The sequence below is a fragment of the Tyto alba genome, unplaced genomic scaffold (assembly GCF_018691265.1).
Source record: "Tyto alba isolate M040663 unplaced genomic scaffold, T.alba_DEE_v4.0 Super-Scaffold_7, whole genome shotgun sequence".
In the NCBI taxonomy this organism is placed as follows: Eukaryota; Metazoa; Chordata; class Aves; order Strigiformes; family Tytonidae; genus Tyto; species Tyto alba.
Window position 1 is genome coordinate 38,295,671 of NW_024881328.1, and position 21,102 is coordinate 38,316,772.

At 41.8% G+C, this 21,102-nt stretch overlaps 1 protein-coding gene across 3 annotated transcripts; it reads right to left on the bottom strand.

Annotated features, from left to right (window-relative positions):
* Positions 1-1,376: 1,376 nt before the first annotated feature.
* On the bottom strand, positions 1,377-20,720 carry MYL1 (myosin light chain 1). Of its 3 annotated transcripts, XM_033009014.2 has the most exons (8): positions 9,980-10,028; positions 9,157-9,181; positions 8,879-8,906; positions 5,505-5,648; positions 3,741-3,914; positions 3,139-3,216; positions 2,564-2,616; positions 1,377-1,698 (listed from the first exon to the last, which is right to left on the bottom strand). In XM_033009014.2, exons 2-7 carry the CDS (start codon positions 9,157-9,159, stop codon positions 2,588-2,590), a joined length of 456 nt encoding a protein of 151 aa, XP_032864905.1. In that variant the 5' UTR covers positions 9,160-9,181; positions 9,980-10,028; the 3' UTR covers positions 1,377-1,698; positions 2,564-2,587. The 3 variants fall into 3 exon arrangements, with proteins under 3 accessions (XP_032864905.1, XP_009965172.1, XP_009965173.1); XM_009966870.3 differs by lacking the exons at positions 9,157-9,181; positions 9,980-10,028 and adding an exon at positions 20,459-20,720; XM_009966871.3 differs by lacking the exon at positions 8,879-8,906 and having other exon boundaries at positions 9,980-10,049.
* Positions 20,721-21,102: the final 382 nt, after the last annotated feature.

A 21,102-nucleotide genomic window follows, 5' to 3' on the forward strand; every position in this document is an offset into this window, starting at 1 on the left:
CAGTATGACAAGGCAGTGTAAAAAGGAAGCTGACAGCATATATGGTGAAATGTTGGTTTGGTTGTTGCTTGTTTGCTTTCCCAGCAACTGAGATTGGCAGTTTTTTAGAAATAGGAACTGCATGGAGCATGTGTGTATAGGCAGTATGTTGAGAAAAAGGAGGGTGTCTATCAGTCCCTTGAGAAATGCCTTCCAGGCTGAGTCCATGCCAATAACTTGCTTTAATGTATCTCACACTTTTTTTTTTTTTTTCATTGCCTCTATAGAATAAGGTTAAATAACAGTTTCCTTTTTTTAGTATTTTTATTTTTTTCTATCAAGGGTTTTTCTCATTGTGCATGTAGCAACCACAGCCTCCAGTAAGCTACCTGCTGGCATAAGTCTCTGGACAGGGCATAATTCAGAGATTCATTTGGCCCTGTCTACCAGCATGGTGAGGGTTTAAATGGGATTTATTTGGGAAGCCTCAGAAAAGAGGCAGCTGCCGTTTCGATGGCTGCGGTTTATCCCGGTGCCAGCTGCCCCCGCTGAGCCCTGCTGCACCTGTTGGCACTTGAGTTATGGTCATTTCGTGCATAGTAACTTAATAAGGCAAAGTTGGATTTTAATAGAACAAGCTGACACTCAGATGGGGATTAAGGCAGTTTCACGAACACTTAAGGAAAAGAGAGAGGAGGTATGTTGAAGGGCAGGGATGTGCAGGTAATAATACATCCCTGAGAGCTGGTTATTCCCACCGTCACTGCAGAAGAGGTAATGGGATTCCTCTTGCCGTGGCCCAGGGAGTGATGGCCCCAGGGCCTGTTCCCACATACAGAGCCTTTCGGGGTGGCCGATGTTCCTGATTGCTTTTTCTAGCTGTCCAGAAAGCTATAAACACAGGTGGTAGCTAGGATCCCTTCGAATAGTGCTGTGGATCTGCTGTTGCAGCATTACTGAGGAGGTTTTGCTGGGAAGAGTGACTCTGTGTGACACCCCTCAATCCCACAGCAGGGCCACCCCGGCTGGTTTTGGGCCTCGCCTGGTGCACCAGGGCAGGTGCCACCTTGGGAGCTACTCTGACACCAGCTACCAGGTCTCCTGCTCCCAAAAATTTCCAACTGCTGATGTAGGTGGTAGTTTGGTTTTTTGTTTGTTTTGGGGTTTTCTTAAATTATTATTATTTTTTTAATTACTGCTTCTCCCAGGCCCCAGAGAAAACACTTTTCATTCAGATTAAGTAGAGTGACCTCCTGGAGATGTCTGCATTTTTTTTTTTCCAATAAAGCTTTATTTTATGAAATACAGTATACAGAGAAAATAAATTAAGTGCTGAGTGCTGCTTTGAGTGGGTTTGAACAACTCTAGAGGAAAAAAAAGACTTTATAGCCACAAAGTGACCACAGGGGTTTATTGATGCTTTATTTTTCTGAAAGATTACATTGTTTCAATGCAAACAACATAGAAAGAGATGCTTGGGATGGATGGATCCTGGATGGTAGCAGTTTATCCCATCTAGCTTGCCTTGGTGAAAGTTCAGTTTTTTTAAATGAAAGTGTAGTGACCCAGAGGTGAGACCTATGGATGCACTGGTAAAAAGTGGTGGGGATGGAGGCACATCATCCAGTTCTATGCAGTTTCCATGTTGATGGTGACAGACTGAGCAGGAATTTCAGGCAAATCCTGAGTGCCATCTGGTCTTTCTGAATTTGACTTGTTCTGGGAAGGAATGGGAGAGTTGAACTTGGAGTCAACATTGGCTGAAGAAACACTTGCAAAATGGCAAACTGAGCCCTTGATTTCTATTTTGATGTGTTGTTTCATACAGGAGTTGGGAATGTGTCTTTCCTGGGACAGAATAACTAACAGTTCAAATAAGCCCACAGCCCCCCAGTATTTTATGTTTGCATTTTAAAGACAGCTGTTGGGTTTTTCTTTGTACAAAATAGCAGCATATCAAGGTTGTGGGATTTTTTGTTGTTTTTGTTGTACTTGTAGAACTGCTAAATGATTAGGTACTTCTGAAGCCCTCTTGGCTATTGATCGTGACCATTAGAATATTCTTTTTCAGATTATTATTTTGTTTGAAGAGCAGTTCTCGATAGTTCACACAAGTATTCAGGCTACTCAGTCTTTACTGAAATCTACAAATTATCAGAAGGTGTTGCTTTGATTTCCTTTTTTTTTTTTTTTTTTTTTTTTAATCTCAGTGTGCTTCTGTGATGTCTCAGGCTGTCAGTTTGGATAGCTTAAACTCTAATTTTGTATAACAGAGATCTAGGGTGATATTTAAGCCTGAGCATTTCCATGCTCATGAAAAAACTGACCATTTCTTTTCACAGTTTGGGTATGCTTGAAAATCTACTAAATACAGTTTCCAATCAGTGTTAGAGCTGTGAACAAGACCCAGGAATCCACACTCCTTTTTTCTTTGCTTTTGGACACCTGTCTCATTTTGTTCTATTTGTATCATTGGGGAGACAGTGTCACATTGGTTTCATAACCTGTATCTGGCTGTGGGCATGCAGAAGCCTTTAAGCATAGCAAACAGACAAGATTAAGTGTGCAGATGAGAAGAACATACCATTTGGTATCTGGGGAAGTCCATTTAGACAGACAAGATGTGCTTTACAAATGCTGTGGAAAAATAGATATGCTAGTTAGAAGGAGCAGCAAATGTTACTTTGGGGAATGATGTTTAAAATAACAGCTGTTCAGGAGCTGATGGCATTAAAAACACATGTTCCTGATCAGATTTGACCCAACAATGTGATAGAAAGTTCTAAGTGTTTAATGTACAAATCAAATTGTCTTCCTGCTTAAGTGTGTTAAGACTAAATGTATGACGAATAGAGCACTTTGTCTAAGCATTAGCTATAGGATTGGTTCCAATCATTGCGACCGCTCTACAGAAAGTCAGAGAGTCTAGAGATCTGGCACTAACCGAGGTAGCCTTCTCTGCTGTGGCTGAATCCAGCCTCGAGTGGTGTGACTGCAGGCTCAGCATACTGCAACAGTTGTTTTCATGCATAAGCCTTTCAACCTATCTCAGCTGTAGCTTTGTCTGATTTGCCTCTAAAGCTAAAAGGTAACTGCAATGAAACTCTGTGAGAGAAAGAAGAGATGTAGGATGACAGGGTGTTGAACTCTTGCACCTACCCTCGTAGTTGATGCAGCCGTTGGAGTCTTCCTGACCTTTCATGAGTTCTTCTACTTCCTCTTCTGTCATCCTCTCACCTGGAGAGTGGAGAGAGCTCGGTTAATTCTTCCACAGACACACAACAGAGTCTGAACTCTACAGCTTTTCCAAAGGCTTTCCTTATTTTCTGAGTTAGTAACAGAAAGACCTGCATATAAACTGAGCTTTATTAATTTTAACTTTCTTTAAAAGTACTGCACATGCATATAGACACAGGGATTCTAGTTATTCCTACAGAGTAAAACTATGCAGCAAATCCTCTGCCTTTGCCCGTGTGTGTTACAAAACTGAGGCATACAGGTTTTTCTCTCTATTCCTCAAATAACAGACACTATTAATACCTAGCCCAAATTTAGAAGTAATAAACCAAACCTTTTCCTTTGGGTTTCCTACTGAGTTTTGTGTTTGCTTTCCTTGTGGATTCCCAGTTAGGAAACCCAGAGTCTTGTCTGGCTATGTAGCTCCCTACCTCTCCAAACTGGTTAAAATATCTTTCCTCCCTCTCTCATACCTTCAAACAGCAGCAATTTTTGAAGTGCTCACAGGGCTGATCATCCCTTACCCAGAGTAGCCAGTACGTGACGGAGTTCAGCCCCCATGACTGTGCCGTTGCCTTCCTTGTCAAAGACACGCAGACCTTCAACAAAGTCTTCATAGGTACCCTGGTCCTTGTTGTTAGCAGCTGCTTGCAACATGGGCAGGAACTCTTCAAAAGTAATTTTCTTGGCATTCAACTCTGGAAAGAAAGCACCAATTGCTACATGCTAGACGCTTCTATGTGTGTTCTTCTGGGATATTTGCCCTGAAATGTGAGAGCCTCCCGCCCCATTTGCATACCTCTTTCTATCCTTTATTCTAGTCTTTGCCTTGGAATTTGGCAGTTCCATTGTACAATCTGGATTCTCTCTTGTTGTGGGAATTAGTTTCCACATCTGATTTTTCACATCCCTACTCCAGCCCTCTTCTCACATAATTTTATACATTTATGTGCATGTTGTATTTTTCTTTCAGAAATGAAACTTGCTATGTGAGTTGATCTTTGAAAGGACTTAGGGAGTAGGGGAACTACAGAATAGAGTAAAACAGAAATCTTGAGCCCCAATAATGGGAAAAGGTAACCAGAGTGGGGTGTTGTGACTTAGACAAGCCCCTGAGGTTGATGATATGTTACTGATCTCTTTGGGGTCCCTTGGATGTGGTAGCAGAGATTATTTGCAAAAGAATAAACTAAATAAAAATAGGAATGTCCAATGGGGGTGGTTTAAGAACTCACAAGCTTAGTGCAACTAACCCCTTTGTTCTCATGAGCCAGAAGTTGTAGTCCTCAGTGAGGCCTTACCCAAATGTTTATTGTTGGATCAAGGCTGCCAAATAAAAGTGTTTTTTTTGTTTTTTTTTTTTTTTTTCTTCCTGGACCTTTGCAAAGAGCAGCCTTTGTCTGGGCAGTGATAAAATATAATTGATGGAAACATTAAAAATATTTTTGAATATACAGATGTTACAGTAACTGTTTTACTACCCAGCTATATCAAAATCACTGTCAGTTATTGCAATAGTCACTTAAAGTACTGTCATGGTCTCACCTTCTTGTTAGTGCTTCTTGCTAGTGCTAATGCTTAACTCGGGTCTTCTTAATCATTCCTCAGAGCTGCCTTTACCAGGCATGAGAGTTTGGATACAATTTAGTCCATCTTAATATGGTTCTGCATGACTGAAATCAGGGATCACCTGCTGCTAGGTCATTGTTAGAAGGAGGTTACTACAATTACCATTTCTTTTATCTCTAAGAGTGGAGAAAAGGAAATAGAAAATTGCCGCTGTAATAAATGTCCAACAGATGCCTCAGCATGCCCAGATTTGTGGGAGCTTTGAATAGACCACCCCAGTCAGCAGAAATATCCAAGTGGGTTTCCAGTCCCAGGGCATGTCTTGGCTTATGCAGGAGATCGTGCACTGGAAGGACCTGAAGAGCTGAGTATCAGCTGTTAGAAATGGACTTACAGCTCCTCAGCAAGGGCTGGGGCACAAATGGATCGTGAGCAGCAGTATGTGTCTTATACCTACAGCGAGCTGATACCAAAATGGTCCCTACAGAGCGTTCTCTATATCCTGAAGAGAAGGTTTTCCTCTTTCTGAGCACTGTATCCCCCATCGCCATCATCCTCTTCAGAAGGAACTGGAGAAATTCCATGTAGTGTTGCTGCAGAGTTCCCCTTGTTCCCCACTGAAGCAAAAGCTCTTCTCTCTCCTGCTGTGACTATTCATGTTGACTAATTACAGTTTCCCAGCCTCAAGAAGGGCCCGTGACAGACGTTAGGGTACTTACCCTCTTTGCTGGGGTTGCCCAGGATCTTGTTGATCTCAGCATTTGTAGGGTTCTGCCCCAGTGCCCGGACGATGTCGCCAACCTGGCTCAGGGTGATCTTGGCATCACCAGTCCTGTCAAAGAGGAGGAAGGCTTCCTTGAAGTCTGCAAGGGAAGAGCAACAGTTAAATTGAGCCAAGCAGCTCCCTATTGAGAAGTTGTATTGACAGAGACGTGAGCCTGTTGTCTCCTGGCACTGTTCCACCAACTCCGGGGGAGTTAGCCAGGGGAATCTTTGGCCCATGATCCCAAGAAAAACTCCTCCCCTCTGACATTTTGGTTTCACTATTTTTAAACTTTTATATTTACCTTTCATAGCTTTCCTGACTCTATTAGTCATCAATAGCTTTGTGATTGACCCTGTAGTTATTTCAAGCATGGGGAAAGATAAGCTTTCTACAAACATTGCCGTTCAAGAACAGGTTTCTTTACATGACATAGCAACAGAAGGCAAAAACGTTATTATCCACTCCACCTTAACTCACTGGAGGACTGGGACTCTTCTGTCAAAGTACTTAGCAGTACAAACCATCTGCCTGCTTTGATGAGTCCTGCCTGCAATCCCAGTATCACACCTACACAGTACTAATAGGAAACTTGAAGGTGGATTTCAATTGCTTCTACTTCTGTTTTCCCTTAAAATTGCCTTCCAATGACATTTCTACCCATGTTTGTTCCCTCTCTTCTCTGCCCTTTGCAGTCTGTCCCTGCTTCTTACAGATGCATGAATATCCAGCTTTTCCAGTGGTAGTACTAGTGTGGTGCCTTATTCCAGTGCATTTCCAGTGTGTACACTTCGAGACTTTGCTTCTTTCAGTGCAGCCAAGTGATCAGCATTCACTTATTTCACCCTTTTCTGCTGACCAAGGACTTGGGGTACAGACATTTCTCCTACAAAAATCAGCACAGACAGTTGTCTTCATTGCATTTCCAGTCTTCATCTTCTGTTGCAAACTTCAATGTTAATCATCTTACTAGATTTTTCAGGTTTTTTAGAGTATTTGTTGCAATAAATAAATGTGGGGTTTATTTTTTAAAAAAGGGGGGGAAGGCAAAAGCCAAGGTTCTAGCTAAAAAGCCATCTTCAAACCTCATATATCAAGAGCATCTTGGACTGTGCTGTTGATCTTTTCTGCACAGCAGTGTCTGATGATGCTGTGTTTTAGCTCCAAGTAAACCAAGTGAAACGTCTTTCCCTTGGCTGTGATGTGCTTCCAGCAGCGAGACAGGCTTTGTGTTTCACAGCTTGTGTAGGTGGAATGTTCTTTTGCCTTGGGGCAGATTTAGGAGTAATAAACAAAATTTCAGATTGTGTCTTCATTCATCTTGTGCTGGGGACATGTGACAGAGGTGTCTAGGTTCTTGCTTTAGCCATCCATATACTGTCTTAGTGGAGGAGTTGCTGGCACCCAGTAAAACTGCTGATACAGGATGTCAGTCTGCTAGGCTGTAATCTAATACATCTGAAACTAATGCTCTTACTGTCTGATGTGAGAGACCTATAGCCCTTTACTGCTAACCCTCTCCCCTTACAGCTTTTATTGCAGGGTATGAAATCAAGGCCTTCTGGGCCTGTGTAGAGCTTCCCCTTACAATATACCAACTTGATATGAGCTCCTGCTCTAGCAGCTGAGGTCGATAGAGCTGTAGTGATTTATACCATATGATCCAATCTTTCATCTGATGCATTAATGACATTTAGCCAGAGCAAGGTATAAAACAATGCCATTTTGCTATTAGCAAAGCCATCAGGAGAGTTTCTCTGTTTTGTAAATCCCATGAAGTTTTATGTTCACTGGGTTCTGAACACTGCTACCCAGCTCAGAGAAAATGCCTGTTTTTATTTTTGTCTCTCAGGCATGCGTTTCACTGCAATATATCTTTGCTGTGGGGTTTTTCTTTTTATGGTTGTGGGTTTTCTCATAGATATAGCTAGATCTAGTTTATACCTTTTCTGGAATAAGCACATCTAAAATCCCCCTCTGAGGAGGATACTAGCCAGCTGCTGGTGTGTCAGCCTGTGTGGATGGAAATAGTTACTCAGGGCAGGACATCTCTGTTCCTGGGAAATTCTCCTTCTGACAAGTAGATTTTAATTGTTCCACTGCTTTGTTCAGTCATCACAGCATTACAGCAGCTGGATGATCTGAAATATGTAGGGAAGCTGAAAGAAATATTTTGCTTTGTTATACATGCCAGCAGCTTTGAATTGATGGCATTTTTCCATAAACCCTCTCAACCCTTTTGTAAAAGCTTTAGAATTAAAAAGTGAGGAAGAGTCCAAATTATTTTCTTTGACCATGAGTGTTTGGAGTGTGTGAAGAGAAATGTTTCCAGTCTCACTTACTGCACTATACCTCTCCTTATGGCTTTGGTGTAACCCAGAGCAGGCTGGTGTTCAGGAAGTTTAGGACTCTCTTAAGACCTGCTTCTAGCTATTCCTATCTCTCTGGATTTCTAGTAATTCATTGTATCTTCCATTCTAAGTACTTTGTTCACATTGAGAAGTCTACTGTATTTGCTACTGAATTTTTGACATATTTTAAAAAAACTGCATTATTTAATATAGCCCAAATGCGCCTCTTAGGATGTTTTAAATACTCCAACTTAAATTTCCAGAGCTTCAATGAGGATTTTTGTTCATGTCTGAATTTTTAATTGGATCTTTCTAACAGATTGAAAAAAAAACTTTGGAACTTGCTGGTGGCTCGTGAAGCAGAGAATACAGCAAGACGCTCAAGAATTGAAGCATATCCAGACTATTGTGTTTATAAGCAATAGTTTACACAAGTCACTTACTTGCTAACTATTTCCATGCTTCTTGAATGCATTTACAGTAAAACAGCCTTTGCTCCTCCCCTTCCACAACACCTCCTGGCAAAAGTGACATGTAAGCCTCTTGCATCTTCTGTGTTACTGCAGCTAAGTTAAGCTTTCAGCCCACTCCCTCCCTCTGTTGTCCTTCATCTGCCTAGTTCCCCTGAGACTTTCAAATGCAAGACACATTTTCATCATCCTTGTGAATGGCCAGTACAGGGGCACAACTGAAAAATGTTCAGTAGGTAGAGCTGGTAACACGAGCGTATTTCCTCTTCCTACCGTGGTATAAACTCCTCAGCTTGGGCAGCACATTAGCACCCACATAAATTACATGTAAATCTACAGTCAGATTCTTGTTCAGCATAAGACAGCGCTGCTCCTCTGAAGTCAAGAGTGTGGTGACTTATACCGGCTGAAGTCCTAGCTCATCATTTCATAAAGGTTAAACTTCTGAGCCTGTAGCTCCTCTCTGAACCTACATACATGTAAAACACATCAGCTCTCTTGTAACTTACCATCCTGTTGCTCCTTGGAGAACTCGATCTGTTGGAGGGAAATCAATCACAAAAAATAGCTTAGGAAGGGGGGGGCTGGGGGAGAACCTGTTTGTTTGCTAAAGCATTCAGCTCAATCCATGAATCATCTTCCAAAACAGCAAAAATGTGGCCTGTCAGGTGTGCAGAAGTAATGCGGATAGCAAAACAGCTGTTAAGACTAGTGAATATTTAGTATTTGGTAGCCATTATGTTCCCCCTCCTGCCCCCTGTTAAACTTTATCTTTTATTTCACTTACCATTAATTTGGTCAGGAGTGAAGGACTGCAGTTGGGAAGAGAGAAAGAGAGAGAAAAGAGAACTAGTACTGCTGAAAATGCACTGAGAGAAAGCAAATAGCACAAAGTAGCTGAGCGCTCTCACATCTGTCCTGCCTAATGTAACTAGGCCATAGTAACCTGAACTAGCAAATTCTCTTGTAAAAATGTATCACCAAGTCTGTTCTTAAAGTTTCTGTTAAAATCTGCATCCCGGGGAAAGGCAGGATTGGGTCTAGAAGAAGCAAAAATCTACGGTCTCTTAATTAACAAAAACGTCATTAATGTACCATCAGGTCATTTACTGTTTTAGTATAGACCCATTTTAAGACCATTAGAAGTAATATTGCTTAACAAGCAGCTTTTTTTACACTAGCATAGCAATTAAACCAATCCCTTAAAGTTTGTGTTTCAAATTAGCTTTTGACAGTACATTGTTTCATAAAGTACTAAACTATGGTATTTTCTCATACAGAAATGTTACTGTTTTCCTTTGCTGCTTTAACAGGTTGCATCCAGTTACAAAAAAAAAAAAAAAAAAAAATGCTTAGCAGACAGAACTAGCAAGTTGTAACCCTTCTATCTGAAGCTACAGGAGCTGCACATCTACTGTTGCCTGGTATAGAACTTGAGGCTAACTGGAAAACCTCGCATAGTCCTTTAGGTTTAAGGAGGCAAGCCAAGCAATCGTAAACTGTCTTCTGTACTGTCCTCCCCCCCTAGAACTAACTTGAGCGAGAAGCCCAATTTACGTATGTAAAATACACTGGCTCGCTGCTAACTATGAGCTTTCCAGTGGACCCACCATGGTTGAGAGTTGGAAAAGAAGAGCAGCAGACGGGCAGGAGGGTTTAGCTGAGAGGTCTCAAGAGTGGTCCTGCTTTCCTGGCCTTTTCTTCCCCTTATTTATCCGGCAGTGCTGACGGCATTGCTTGGATTAGGTGTCAGAAGGAAGTGGTCCCTCCCCTTGGCGAGTTCTTTAGCTTTCTTAGGGCAAAGTGACAGGAGGCTCCATGTCTTGATTGACATCTTATGATGGCTATTTTTAGGAGGCTGGAGAGTGGCAGGGAGTGGCAAGCAGTAAATTTGATTCATGTCAGCACTTTCTGGGCCCATACCATCAAGAGGAGATACTCCTTGTCCAGACCTACCAAGACTTCCTTATAGGGAAGGATTCTATTTCTTCAATAAGCTAGAAAGTCAGTGAGCAAGGAGAATTGAGGGCACGAGTTGCCACGTGTTTGCTCAGCTGGCTGGTTTTACATGTGGCTTGAAGGTTGTGTGTTAGATGCAGCTGGATGGTCCTCATACCTTCGCTGGGCTTTGCTCAAGCCCTTATATGGATAATATAGCGCTCAACATTAGATGAGTGGTGCTTCTGCTTGTTTGCTCGATGAGCAGAAGATGAACCTGTTGATGGAGGTGCTGTCCGACCATGAAGCTCTTCCTCTGCAGTGGTCATGGTTTCCAAATTTTGAACATTTTTAAGGGCAAAATTATCTGTGCATTTTGGACCCAACTGTATTGCTAGGTTAGCAGCTGATGTGTAGATGTACCCTGCAGGGCACTGAAGTTTATATTCACAGTAGCCTGTGCTCTCTAGGACACTCTTCCTCTGGGGCTGGGGTTAGGCAGGGCACCAGCATGGCAGCTTCAGAGCTCACTGGTGTGGTGAGAAGAGGGGCTGCTCAGGTTTTTGTGATGTGGAGGCAAGGGAGAAGCCATGATGGAAGCCAAGTCACCTCAGAAGGCTGTGTGAACTAGAAGGATGACTGTTCATTGGCAGGGAAAGGGATACTTGCTTTTTGGCTTGCAGAGTGGAGGGGTCATGGTGGGGCAACAAGTGGGGAGTTTCTAGGTAGGTTGCAGGAGATAAAGGCTGCAGATTCTTCAGTAACGAAGATCTAGTCCCACTCTGTAGCCTCCTCCAAGCCCAGGTGAAATCTCCAAATTGATGCTCTGAGGTATTGTAAAAGGATTAGAAAGTTTTGCTTCAATCTTCTTCCTTTCCCTGTCACCTTGACTGGGTCAAAGGTGTCATGGAGCAGGACTGGGAATGGTTGCGTGACTCAAATCCCCTCTCTAATTTCTGTTGATTTCCATTGTTGAACACTCACTGCTCCTGGTTTTCTAATGACAAAATGTGATTAGTGAGGGAAATTTTCTCCTGTAGCTCACTTAATTACCTTGAAGATAAGTATAACCTTTGTGAATGTCTTTTCAGTATATTAAGGGCTCTGAAAGAAAGAATCAAATCCAAGAAGACTTTAACTTTAATGGTTTGTCTTTTTAAACTGAACAATAAAAATAGGTCAAAATATTTGTTGGATTTGAGATATTTAAACTCCTGCCTCCTGTTTTAAGAACTAATGATACAACTGCAAAAAATTTTCTGAGCTCACCATTTTATCTGGGAAACATTCTGTCCAAGCAGATTATTCACATTTTTGGAGAAATATCTGGAAAATATACTGAATATGAAAAATGTTCCACTGCCAATCCTTCACTTCTGTTTTTTTCTGCTATTTGTAATCTGTTAGCTTGTGAGAACAGGGATGTATTCAAGACAAAGTGTAGCCATGATCAGGTGTGGTTGCATAGAAAAGGGGGTTGATGCTTTCATCTGAATTAGCTAATGTAGATTTATCACAGTGCAGACCTCCTGATTAATACTGGCTGGGGCTGGAACTCAGGCAGTGAGAAAGCTAATACAGATCTTGGACATCAGTCCCACTGCATTAATAGAGGAGCTTTCTAAAGACTTTGGCAGAGCTGAAATGTTGCCTGGGTCAATGCAGTGTGTTGCCTTTTGTGGAATTTTCCTTCAGCCTCTTGCTCTTCAGTACTGTCAACTGGGAAATATTCTCCTGAAAACAGGATTTTAAAAGATTTTTTCTTTAAAAGGAAAGCTTAGATTAGTTTTCTTGAACATTTTTTTTCTTACTTTGAGATAAGCTTTTTGGTTGGCTACAATGGAACTCATCCCAAAGGACTTTAAATGCCAAGCAGAAAATAACTGGGGTGCATTTGTGTTGGGTGTAGAAAACTGATACCTGGATTAGTCATCTGGCTTGAATGGACTATCAAATATGTACAAATTGAGAGGGGTCTATGTATAAGCTGACTGATCTTTTGACCATGTGAGACTTTGGTTCAGAATTTAGATGAGGAAATACTAGCATACCACATCAGCCCTTCATTTTATTACTGATTCTTGAATATAAACTCACTAGACAGAGTTTTCCTGGGAAGAAATATTCTAGCATGGGTGTGTTGCATCCACTTGAATTAATAATTACCCTGCTTCAAGCCAACAGCAGCTGTTGGGGGCTTGAAATGCTACTCGCTTTGAGTAAGGGCACCTACAAATGGCCTCAGTATAGAAAATATTTCAAACCATCCTTAAAAGAAATTGAAGTTAAGATATCCGATTCTGTAAGGAGCTTCCATAAGTGTCAAAAGGTAGAAAGAAGTATTCTGCAGTGATCTGAGCCTGGCAGTGTTCTCTGCAGTGTCAGAGGACATGAGTGTCAGGGCTTTAGGGAAGAAGTTGAAATTTCAAGGAGTTCGGTTTAAAACAATTAATACCCCTGCCCCACCCCCCAGCAAAAATGATGAAAGGTGGAAGGGACTGCAACACATGGGAAGAACAAAAGCATCTGGATTTCTCTAACTTGACGTAGCCCTTATTTATGGACAAAGTTATTATCTAGAAGGCTATCTGTGCCAAAGGAAAAGGTGGTGTGGTTTGGGGATTTTTGTTTGTTTTGGGTTATTAGCATTTTTTAAATTTTGTTTTTAAGATTAAGACTTTTCCCTGTATAGTTTGTGACTACCTTCTAGTCATCCTGTTGCTAGATAGAGGCATTCTGATCAGGTCCCAGTTGTATCAGCTCAGCAGAAGAGCCAATCCACACAAATCTTTATTTCCAAATCATTACCGAAGTTCCTGATTTCCCAACAAATCACTAATTCATGGGCCTTAGGGCCCTGACCTTTGAAGTGTGGTGCTGTGCTCACTTATTTAGGCTGGTGGGCACTGGGTCTGAGCACAGCTGTGCTGAGTGACACTCGCTTTGTGCTCGCTGTAAATGTCTGGACAGGGTGAAAAGCCCTGGGGAAAGATGCTGCTGGGAGTTAAAGCATTCAGCTGCTCCACCTGCTTGTTACCTACCCTTTGGGTGAATTACAGAGAAGAGAATCATCTTAGGTTTTTATTAGAGTCACCAGATATTTCAAGGTACTGTCTCTAGAAGAGACTGAGAACATATCAGGTGTCTCGGAAAATCAGAGAGGAGAAAAATGAAGAGTCCCCTAGGACACTCATTGTATATTTAGCCTTCTATTCAGGACTAGAGGGATTTTTTAATTTTATTTTTGGGTGGAGATAAGATAGGATTGTGCCTACGGCAGTTCATTTGATATCTGCTCACCATTAATGCCTGCTCCTTCATTAATACAGCTGCACATATTTTCTAGTAGACATCACTGAGTACAGGATTACACAGTTTTCAAACCCCTCTGAAAAGTGGGCTGTCATCTTCCTGTCCCTCAGCCCAGTTTGATAGCTTGTGCCATCAATGCCACGGATTTTAGAGAGTCTACTTCTCATTTAAGTAAGAATCAACAGCCTGATCGATTTAGCCTCAAATCTTTATGGAGATGGAGAAACATTAGAAGCAGATGAGCTCTTGAGAAAGAGCTTTCTATTTTGAGGACAGAACTGCCTGGAAATACAGTTGAAGAAAGGGTAAAATGACCACCATTAATAAAGGAGAGAAAATTGTGTGTGTCAGATACCATGAGGTTTGGAAGAGTAGTTCAAAATCTCTTTGAGTCTAATGGACTTAACTGCAGATGAATTTGAATTTATTTATAAGCATTCTGTATAACTTTCCAGTTTGCTTACTTTTAAAGCTTGTTGCTTTAAGTTGTGCAAAAACTTTTGGAGGTGCCTTGCCAATTAATTAATGTGCCCTTCTGAAATGTCTGGGAGTGAAATGTGCTCTAGCTGCACTGTTGATCATACCATTTGGAACAGGTTTCATTAGCTTAGTGGGGGAACTATGTTCAGTTGTGCTCATTTGTAAAAGTGTCACTTTTCTAATTGCAGTTAGTTTTTCGTTAATGTGTATAATCGAGAGGATGTGTGAGGAAATGTGAGGCTCTGGTGCCCTGCTGTCAGAGGGATTTGTTGTTTTAACATGCCTCCCAGCGGCAGTGTTAGAGTATTAACGTTATTTAAACTATTGCTTCTTGACATTTAAGTGCTATGCGGTAAACCAGCCAGTTGAAAGTGCTTTTTGGCAATGGGTGTAACATGTAATAAAGCGTCAGTGGAGTGGGAGCAAATTTCCAGCTTGGCTGTTTCGTATCTCCTTACAGACAACTTCTTTCTTCACTTGTCATTGGCTAAATTAGTCACCTTCTTCTTGCCTTATGTAAAATAAACTCAAATATCTTGTTGCTCTCTGTAACAATCTCTCTGTGATCTAAGGGGATTTAAACCAGTATTTTAGAAATATTGTGGGATTGTTTTGATTTATTAGTTGATGGGAGAAAGGCTGTCACACACAACCACTGTTAACGCTTGAAATTACTCTGTGAGCTTTTGATATATTACTCTCTGTGTAATTTGCTTTAAATTACACTGTTTCTACCAAAGTTTGTCACTCCCTGACCTTTCAAAGGCTATAGGTATCTTTTTTTTTAAAATGCTGCCAAAGCTGTGAATTACTAAAAATGGATCTTGTTTTTTAAAAAAAAAAAAAAAAAAAAATCATTATTTTCCAAATAATTTATCAGGTTAGCAGACATAAGAAGTGACATCTAATATATATGTGGACAGCCTCTACTTTTTTGAGGGACTCCTTGCTTATCCTTGCTTAGCAGCACTTTAGGAAGAAAAGGAGGCAAAAAGGTCTTCTGAAAACTTTGTAAAGAAAACTAAGCAGTGGCTTTTCTGTTTGCTTTTCCTTCTGGTTTTCAGCAGTGTCCCGAAGGGATGTCTTGGTGTGTAGATGTGAGTCTGATGTCCGGGTTACCTGTGCTGGGACACATCTATGCCATGCCTTGCCCGTGGAGTGATTTAGCAACTGCCACCAACGTGGGTCTGGCATCAGTGGCGGGTTCACAGGGGCAAGTCTGGGGCTGCTCTGCTCTGAGGTGGATCCCAAATGGTTCTGTATCTCAGTGGTCAAAGCGGTAGCATTCCTGCTGGTCCAGATGGCATCAGATAGGCACCTCTACTTCTCTTAAGGCTAAGTCACATTTACGCCTGTCTCCTTCCTACCTGAAAGGGCACTTGGGACTTGTGACCTTGTCCAAGGGGTATATCAATCCTAAGGAATCTTTCTGGAGCCATTACTGGAACTGGATCAGGTGTAATCTGGAGGCCTACGCTGAAAATTTCAGGCATAAACCTGCCAGTTCCTAAGAAAGCCCTTAGCACTATGAGCAAAGCTACTGGTAACATTCCCGTTCTCACTCCACAGCTTCACATTGAGTCTGTCTGCAGTGTAATATCTCTCTGAGCACTTCAGCTGACATTTGCAGTCCTGCTTGCCCTCCAGCCCAGAAGCTTTCTGACAGTGCATTTTAGTGAGTTTCTCTCTCTCTGGTTACGTCCAATGCAGCGTCTGTTAAGAGATGACCTACCTGAGTGGTGAATGTAATATGAATTAAGGACACTTGGAGAAACACTTTTTACTGCCTTAAGAGCTCTGTATTTAAAAACAAATGGTCACACAGGTTTGCTTCCATGCAGCAGGCTTCATCATGCATCACACAGTTGCACAAGGCCTTAGCAAGCCTTTACTAGTTGCTGGCTTTTAGTTATTTTTCCCCTAAAGATGTAGGTAGCTTATCTGCAGTTGGGCATGGCATAACTCATGTCCTGGGATTTCAGTCTGGAAAAGCATGGGAAGCTTTGTGTACCAAATGAACATCACTTACACAATGGAAACTTGCAAGAATCCAGTCTTGTCTCTGCTCTAGAGAAGACACTCAATGTGTATCCTCAAAGTAAAGGGCCTGGTGTGACACTGGATCGGGGTGCTATACATTCAGACCACCATCTGCGGAACTGAAGCCTATGAAGCACTGCACTCAGCACCTCCAGCACCCAGATCTCAAAACCTCTCAGTTAGTGTTGTGAGCCTGGGCTCTGTCCAAGGACTGGTTGCATGTGCTGGGAAGGCCCTTCGGTTTCCAGTAAAAAAACAACAGTTTTCCTGAAAACTATTTAGGCAATATGAAGTTTATCCATTTCCCACTGCCTCAGTTGCAAAACCAAGCATGAGACATACTCATCATTAATGTCTCATCCCAGTTATTGCAGACATAGACCCACAGTAGTCAACTCAATGTTTCTCCTCACTCAGGCTGGTGTGGGAGAAGGAAGTTGACAAAACAGATAAGCTATATTTTTGGGAGTATCCTTGGCCACAGTTTTAACTACAGAATTCTTACAGGTCTCTTAAGAAAATGACCCGTATGGTCATTTGGCTTTTAATCATGATTGATTCCTGGTGGTAACTCTCAGATGCACCCATCACCCTGTTATTCTCTTCTCAGTTATAATTTAATCTTTAACCTTTATTGTTCAAATCCAGGCCATGCTAGCAATAAGGAAAATTGGAAATAGAAATTTAGTACAGAAAGGCTCGTGCAAGGCAGATTGAGTTTTATGTTGTTTCCTGAGTAGAGGGAAAAGGGTCTTTAAATTTCCATTTAAAAACAAATTCTTCCTCCCTGCCTTGACTGTCTTCCTGTGGTTGTTGTACTGGAACCTAACATGAGCTGAGAATGGGCCGAGTTTAGAGCTTGAGTCTTTAACAGTTAGGTGTTCTTGTTACTCAGTTTTATAGTCAATAGATGGTGCTCAAAAATAGAAAATCCCATACCAGCTGCTATTAGTACTAGCAAGCCAGTAAATATTTGCTTTATTTGGGTTAATTTAAAGGGGGGAAAAAACAACAGAAGAGAGTGAAAGGCCTGTGCCAACTTCTGGTGGTGACAGGCAATTTTGGGGTGCTGCATTTGCAAGAAACCAGCTTGAGATCTCATAAGAAGGGGAAAGAAAAAAAAAAAAAAGCCTAACTTTCAAAGTGTGTACCTCAAAGGGCTCAGAAAACCAGATTCCCTGAAGCTGGGCCAAGCAGGGCATCAGAGAGAAGGGGTACCACCAGAAGAATCACTACCCATGTTTGTAAAGCACCTTCTTGTTTGTTTTGGAGAATATTATGATCTCTGATGCCAGTTTAAAACTCAGTGCACTGTCAAATGTGGCTTATTTGGCTGCTGTAAACCCTTATTAGGCAGCTCCACTCTTACCCACTCCAGCTGTAACAGTTAGAAGGGTCTTGGATGTCTCTTCATAAAAGCTAACAAAGCCTTTCTGTGTGTTTGCCTGCTGTGTGGCTCCCCAAATCGTCGTGGTGCTGCATTCCCAGTCACCTCTCATTAGTAGCAGGCTCTGGCATGGCCGCTAATTACCCTGAGGAGTGGAGGGGACCCCACTTGATGCCCTTGTTCAAAGTGCTGGAGGCTTTGACTCTGTGCCTGGTAAATCAGCAGAAAGAGCCCCAGGACAGGATCATTCATTGAGTCCTGGTCAAAAGCGTAGTTTTATGTACTTCCTGGCTCCAAAGTTTTGCTGGAAGTGGTGCTGTGCCTTTTCCCATGCTGAGACTTCGATGGTTGAATGGAAGGATTTGGAATTAATTAATGCTAATTAAGGGACTGGGCTAAGACTCCAAAAATTTTGATTCCTGACTGTCACATCTCCCAGGCAAATCACTTAGAAGACACTGTTTCCCTTCACTGCCTGAGCTCTCAAAGGGTGAAAAAGGATAACCCAGGGTGGCTGGTGGGGACCTTGGGAGGTTGTCCAGTCCCTGTCCCTGCTCCAAGGCATGATGAAAAGCAACATGGTTGTTTCTGGTGCCTTCTCAAAGAGCTGAGCAGTGGAGGTGCCACAGTCTGCCTGGGCAGCCCTTGCTCCATGTGGGGTCTCAGGTGAGAGGGGAAGATGAGGGGATGTGTGGTGGGTTTCTGCATCGCCTTGGGGCCATGGCTTCGTGGTTGAGTGGACACCCCTGCAGCAGGGGCCTGGGGGCGTCTGTCCCCCCTTGCCAGCGCCTCTGAGGCACCCTGCTTCTTGCCTGGTAAGGGCATGACAAAGAGTGGAGGAGATACTTGTAGAAAGATCTGTGCTAGTGATAAGCATGCAGGGCAGCCACTGCACTGCAGGGTAGTCCTGTAGCCTCCATCACACTGCTCTTATCTTCACTTATTTGCAAATAGGAAAAGTAATGCTTATGTGCTGCCATTAGTGTTAAAAGAATGGTTTTGTCTTGCTTGCCCAGGTTTTTTTTTCCCCCTTCAAAGACGAAAATATTTTGTCTGATACTATCTTTCAAAAGAAAGAGAGTTCAGAGAGACTATCTTCTTTTATCAGCCTGAGTATGACAAAATCTGGAGCATTCTTTCTGTGATACCAGTATATATTTCCTGCCATTATAGAGAGCTATCTGGGTAAAGGGGTGAACTGCAGAGATGCCTCAGACTGCAGCCTGCCACTTTTTAGCTGGTAATATACTATTAAGTCTATTTATGTAAAGATAGATTAGCTAGGATCACTGGAGTTGAAAATTCTATTTTCTCCTAATGAACTGGACATAGAAAGCTATCAAATCATATTAAATTATTTAGTAGAAAATCTAGCTGGCATTCCCCTTCATCTCTGGAGATGAGTGAAATGTGAGGTCTAATCTAATTTTCAGACAGTATTCTCAAAACCGGTAGGCTTTTTGTGTAGCCTTTATTATGATTGCTCAAAGTATTTCAAAATGTCTTTTTTTTTTCTTTTTCCTTTTTTTTTTTCTTTTTCCTTTTTTTTTTTCTTTTTTCTTTTTCCTTTTTTTTTTTTCTTTTTCCTTTTTTTTTTTTTCTTTTTCCATTTTTTTTCCCCCCCTCTTTCTCTTGTTTTGCTTTACCAGTGGGTTCAGCTTCAGTCTTATCAGAAGCTACATCCTGTTCTGGAAAAATACTGACTGCTGGTTGTGAAATTAAAGTAAACTTCAAGAAATTTCACTAAGTGGGTCATGATCTTGGGACTATATGTATTAAGATTCCTGAAACAGAATTCATCATGAGATGAAAATTAGTAGGTCCTATTAGGAGTCTTTGTACTCCTTCATTTCTCCGTAATAGGCATGATTCCTTATGTAGAATTTAGCAAATTGGTTCTGGGACCAATCAGCTTGTCAGGTAGGTGGAGAATAATTATTTATAGTCCTACCCAGAGAAACTGGTCTGTCTCTTCATCTCTTTAACTGCTTAATCTCTCTCTCTTCTTTCCTAAGTAAAGAATTTCCCAACATGGAGGAGTTTTCTTCAAAGGGTCAAGGCAACAATCAATGATGTTGGTTGGCATGCAAAGTCTAAAGACAGTGTGAGATAGAATGGAAATGCAGTCAGGGGGAAATGTCAGAATGACTCTTCCTCTTTGTTGCTCTCAATTTGCAGCAAATTGAAAATTCTGAGCAAATATGTAGAGGTGAGAGGAAATCACTTGAAATTATTCCATCCATGGCTTTCTAGCTCACGGTCTCTATCAATGTTTGTTGTACAATGCAAATGAAAAGAAAATAGATGAAACTGCCGAATCCCTTATTTTTTTAAAAAAGTCTGTTTTGTTTTGTTTCTGCTTCTAAAGATAAGCCACGCTGATCTCAAAACACATGACCAAAGGGTCATCAAGTGTTTGCAAAAATTTGGAAAGGACTTTGAGGGGAAACTGCAAAATAAGGTTTAGTTTTAGTACATCACTATGGGAAAACACTGCATTTCAAGTTTCAGTCACCCTTTCTTGTCCTCATGTACCTACTTTAGGGGGTTTGGGGAGCTAGGGGAAGATTGTTTTTTTTGTTTTTTGTTTTTTTTTTTTTCTTTTAAATTTAGCTTTACCAAACAGGTCAGACTGATACTGGTTTGGTAAAAAGCTCTGAGGAGCCCACTCCAAAATACTTCTGAAATCACCAGGCTTCACTCTTGTGTTATGTCATGCGCCATGCCTTACAACCCTCCAGCTACTAAAGCAATCAAAAGCTCAGGCAGGTCAACAAATCCATCGACCGAGGCTACTCATTCATTTCACTGCAGTCCCCAAACCGGAACCGAACACACGCAACTTTTCACAGCAGGTCTCAGCTGGGGCTCTGCTAATTTTCCCCTTTGGGAGCGCTTTGGGTCCGCGATCAGCACACGTTCATCCATTTACCTTGATGCTCTTGAGATCGATTGCGGGTTCTTTGGGTTTAGCTGGTGCAGGTGCTGGTGCTGGCGCGGGTGCTGGTGCTGCAGCTGGTTTCTTTACATCCTTCTTTGGTGCCATTTTGTGTTGTTTAAACTTGAAAGTAAAGGTGCCCCTTCCCCCCCAAAAAATAAAAAACCCTCAAACCTGAAAAGTGATTCCTGGGAGAGGAGCAGTGGTCAGAATGAGCTACAGCCTGTGCCCTGGAGGTGGACCCGATGTGCTAAACTCTATAAGGGCATATATATATTTCACTTAGTGCCTCATACAGTCCTGATACATGCAGCTGGATTGGACAGCTTGCTAATCAAGGGGGATGTCATTCCAACTCGAGCTATAAATGGAATATAAGAGTTCAGGGCTTCATAAGATCAAGGGACTTCGGTGGCTTTCCCCCCACCCCCTCTTTAAAAACCCCAACCAACTCCCCTGTATTTTTTTTAAATGTGTGCAAAGGAGAGGGAAATATGACAAGCCCAGTTTCAGATCTGCCGCTGACATTTGTGCATGGATTGAACAGTCCTTTTTCTCATCAGAATTTCAGTTCTGCTTAAGTAATAAATCTTCCTTCTTTCCTTCCCTCCCCTTTTCCCCCATGCCTGTGTAGTGCT

What these genes read in the sequence shown, in the direction of transcription:
- MYL1 (XM_009966870.3), bottom strand. Translation starts at nt 20,572, where the DNA reads ATGGCACCAAAGAAGGATGTAAAGAAACCAGCTGCAGCACCAGCACCC. An exon ending in CTCCAAGGAGCAACAGGATG is followed by an intron (nt 5,649 to 8,878) that starts GTAAGTTACAAG and finishes CTTCCCTTGCAG; the next exon opens with ACTTCAAGGAAGCCTTCCTC. An exon ending in TCACGTACTGGCTACTCTGG is followed by an intron (nt 3,217 to 3,740) that starts GTAAGGGATGAT and finishes TCCACTCTCCAG; the next exon opens with GTGAGAGGATGACAGAAGAG.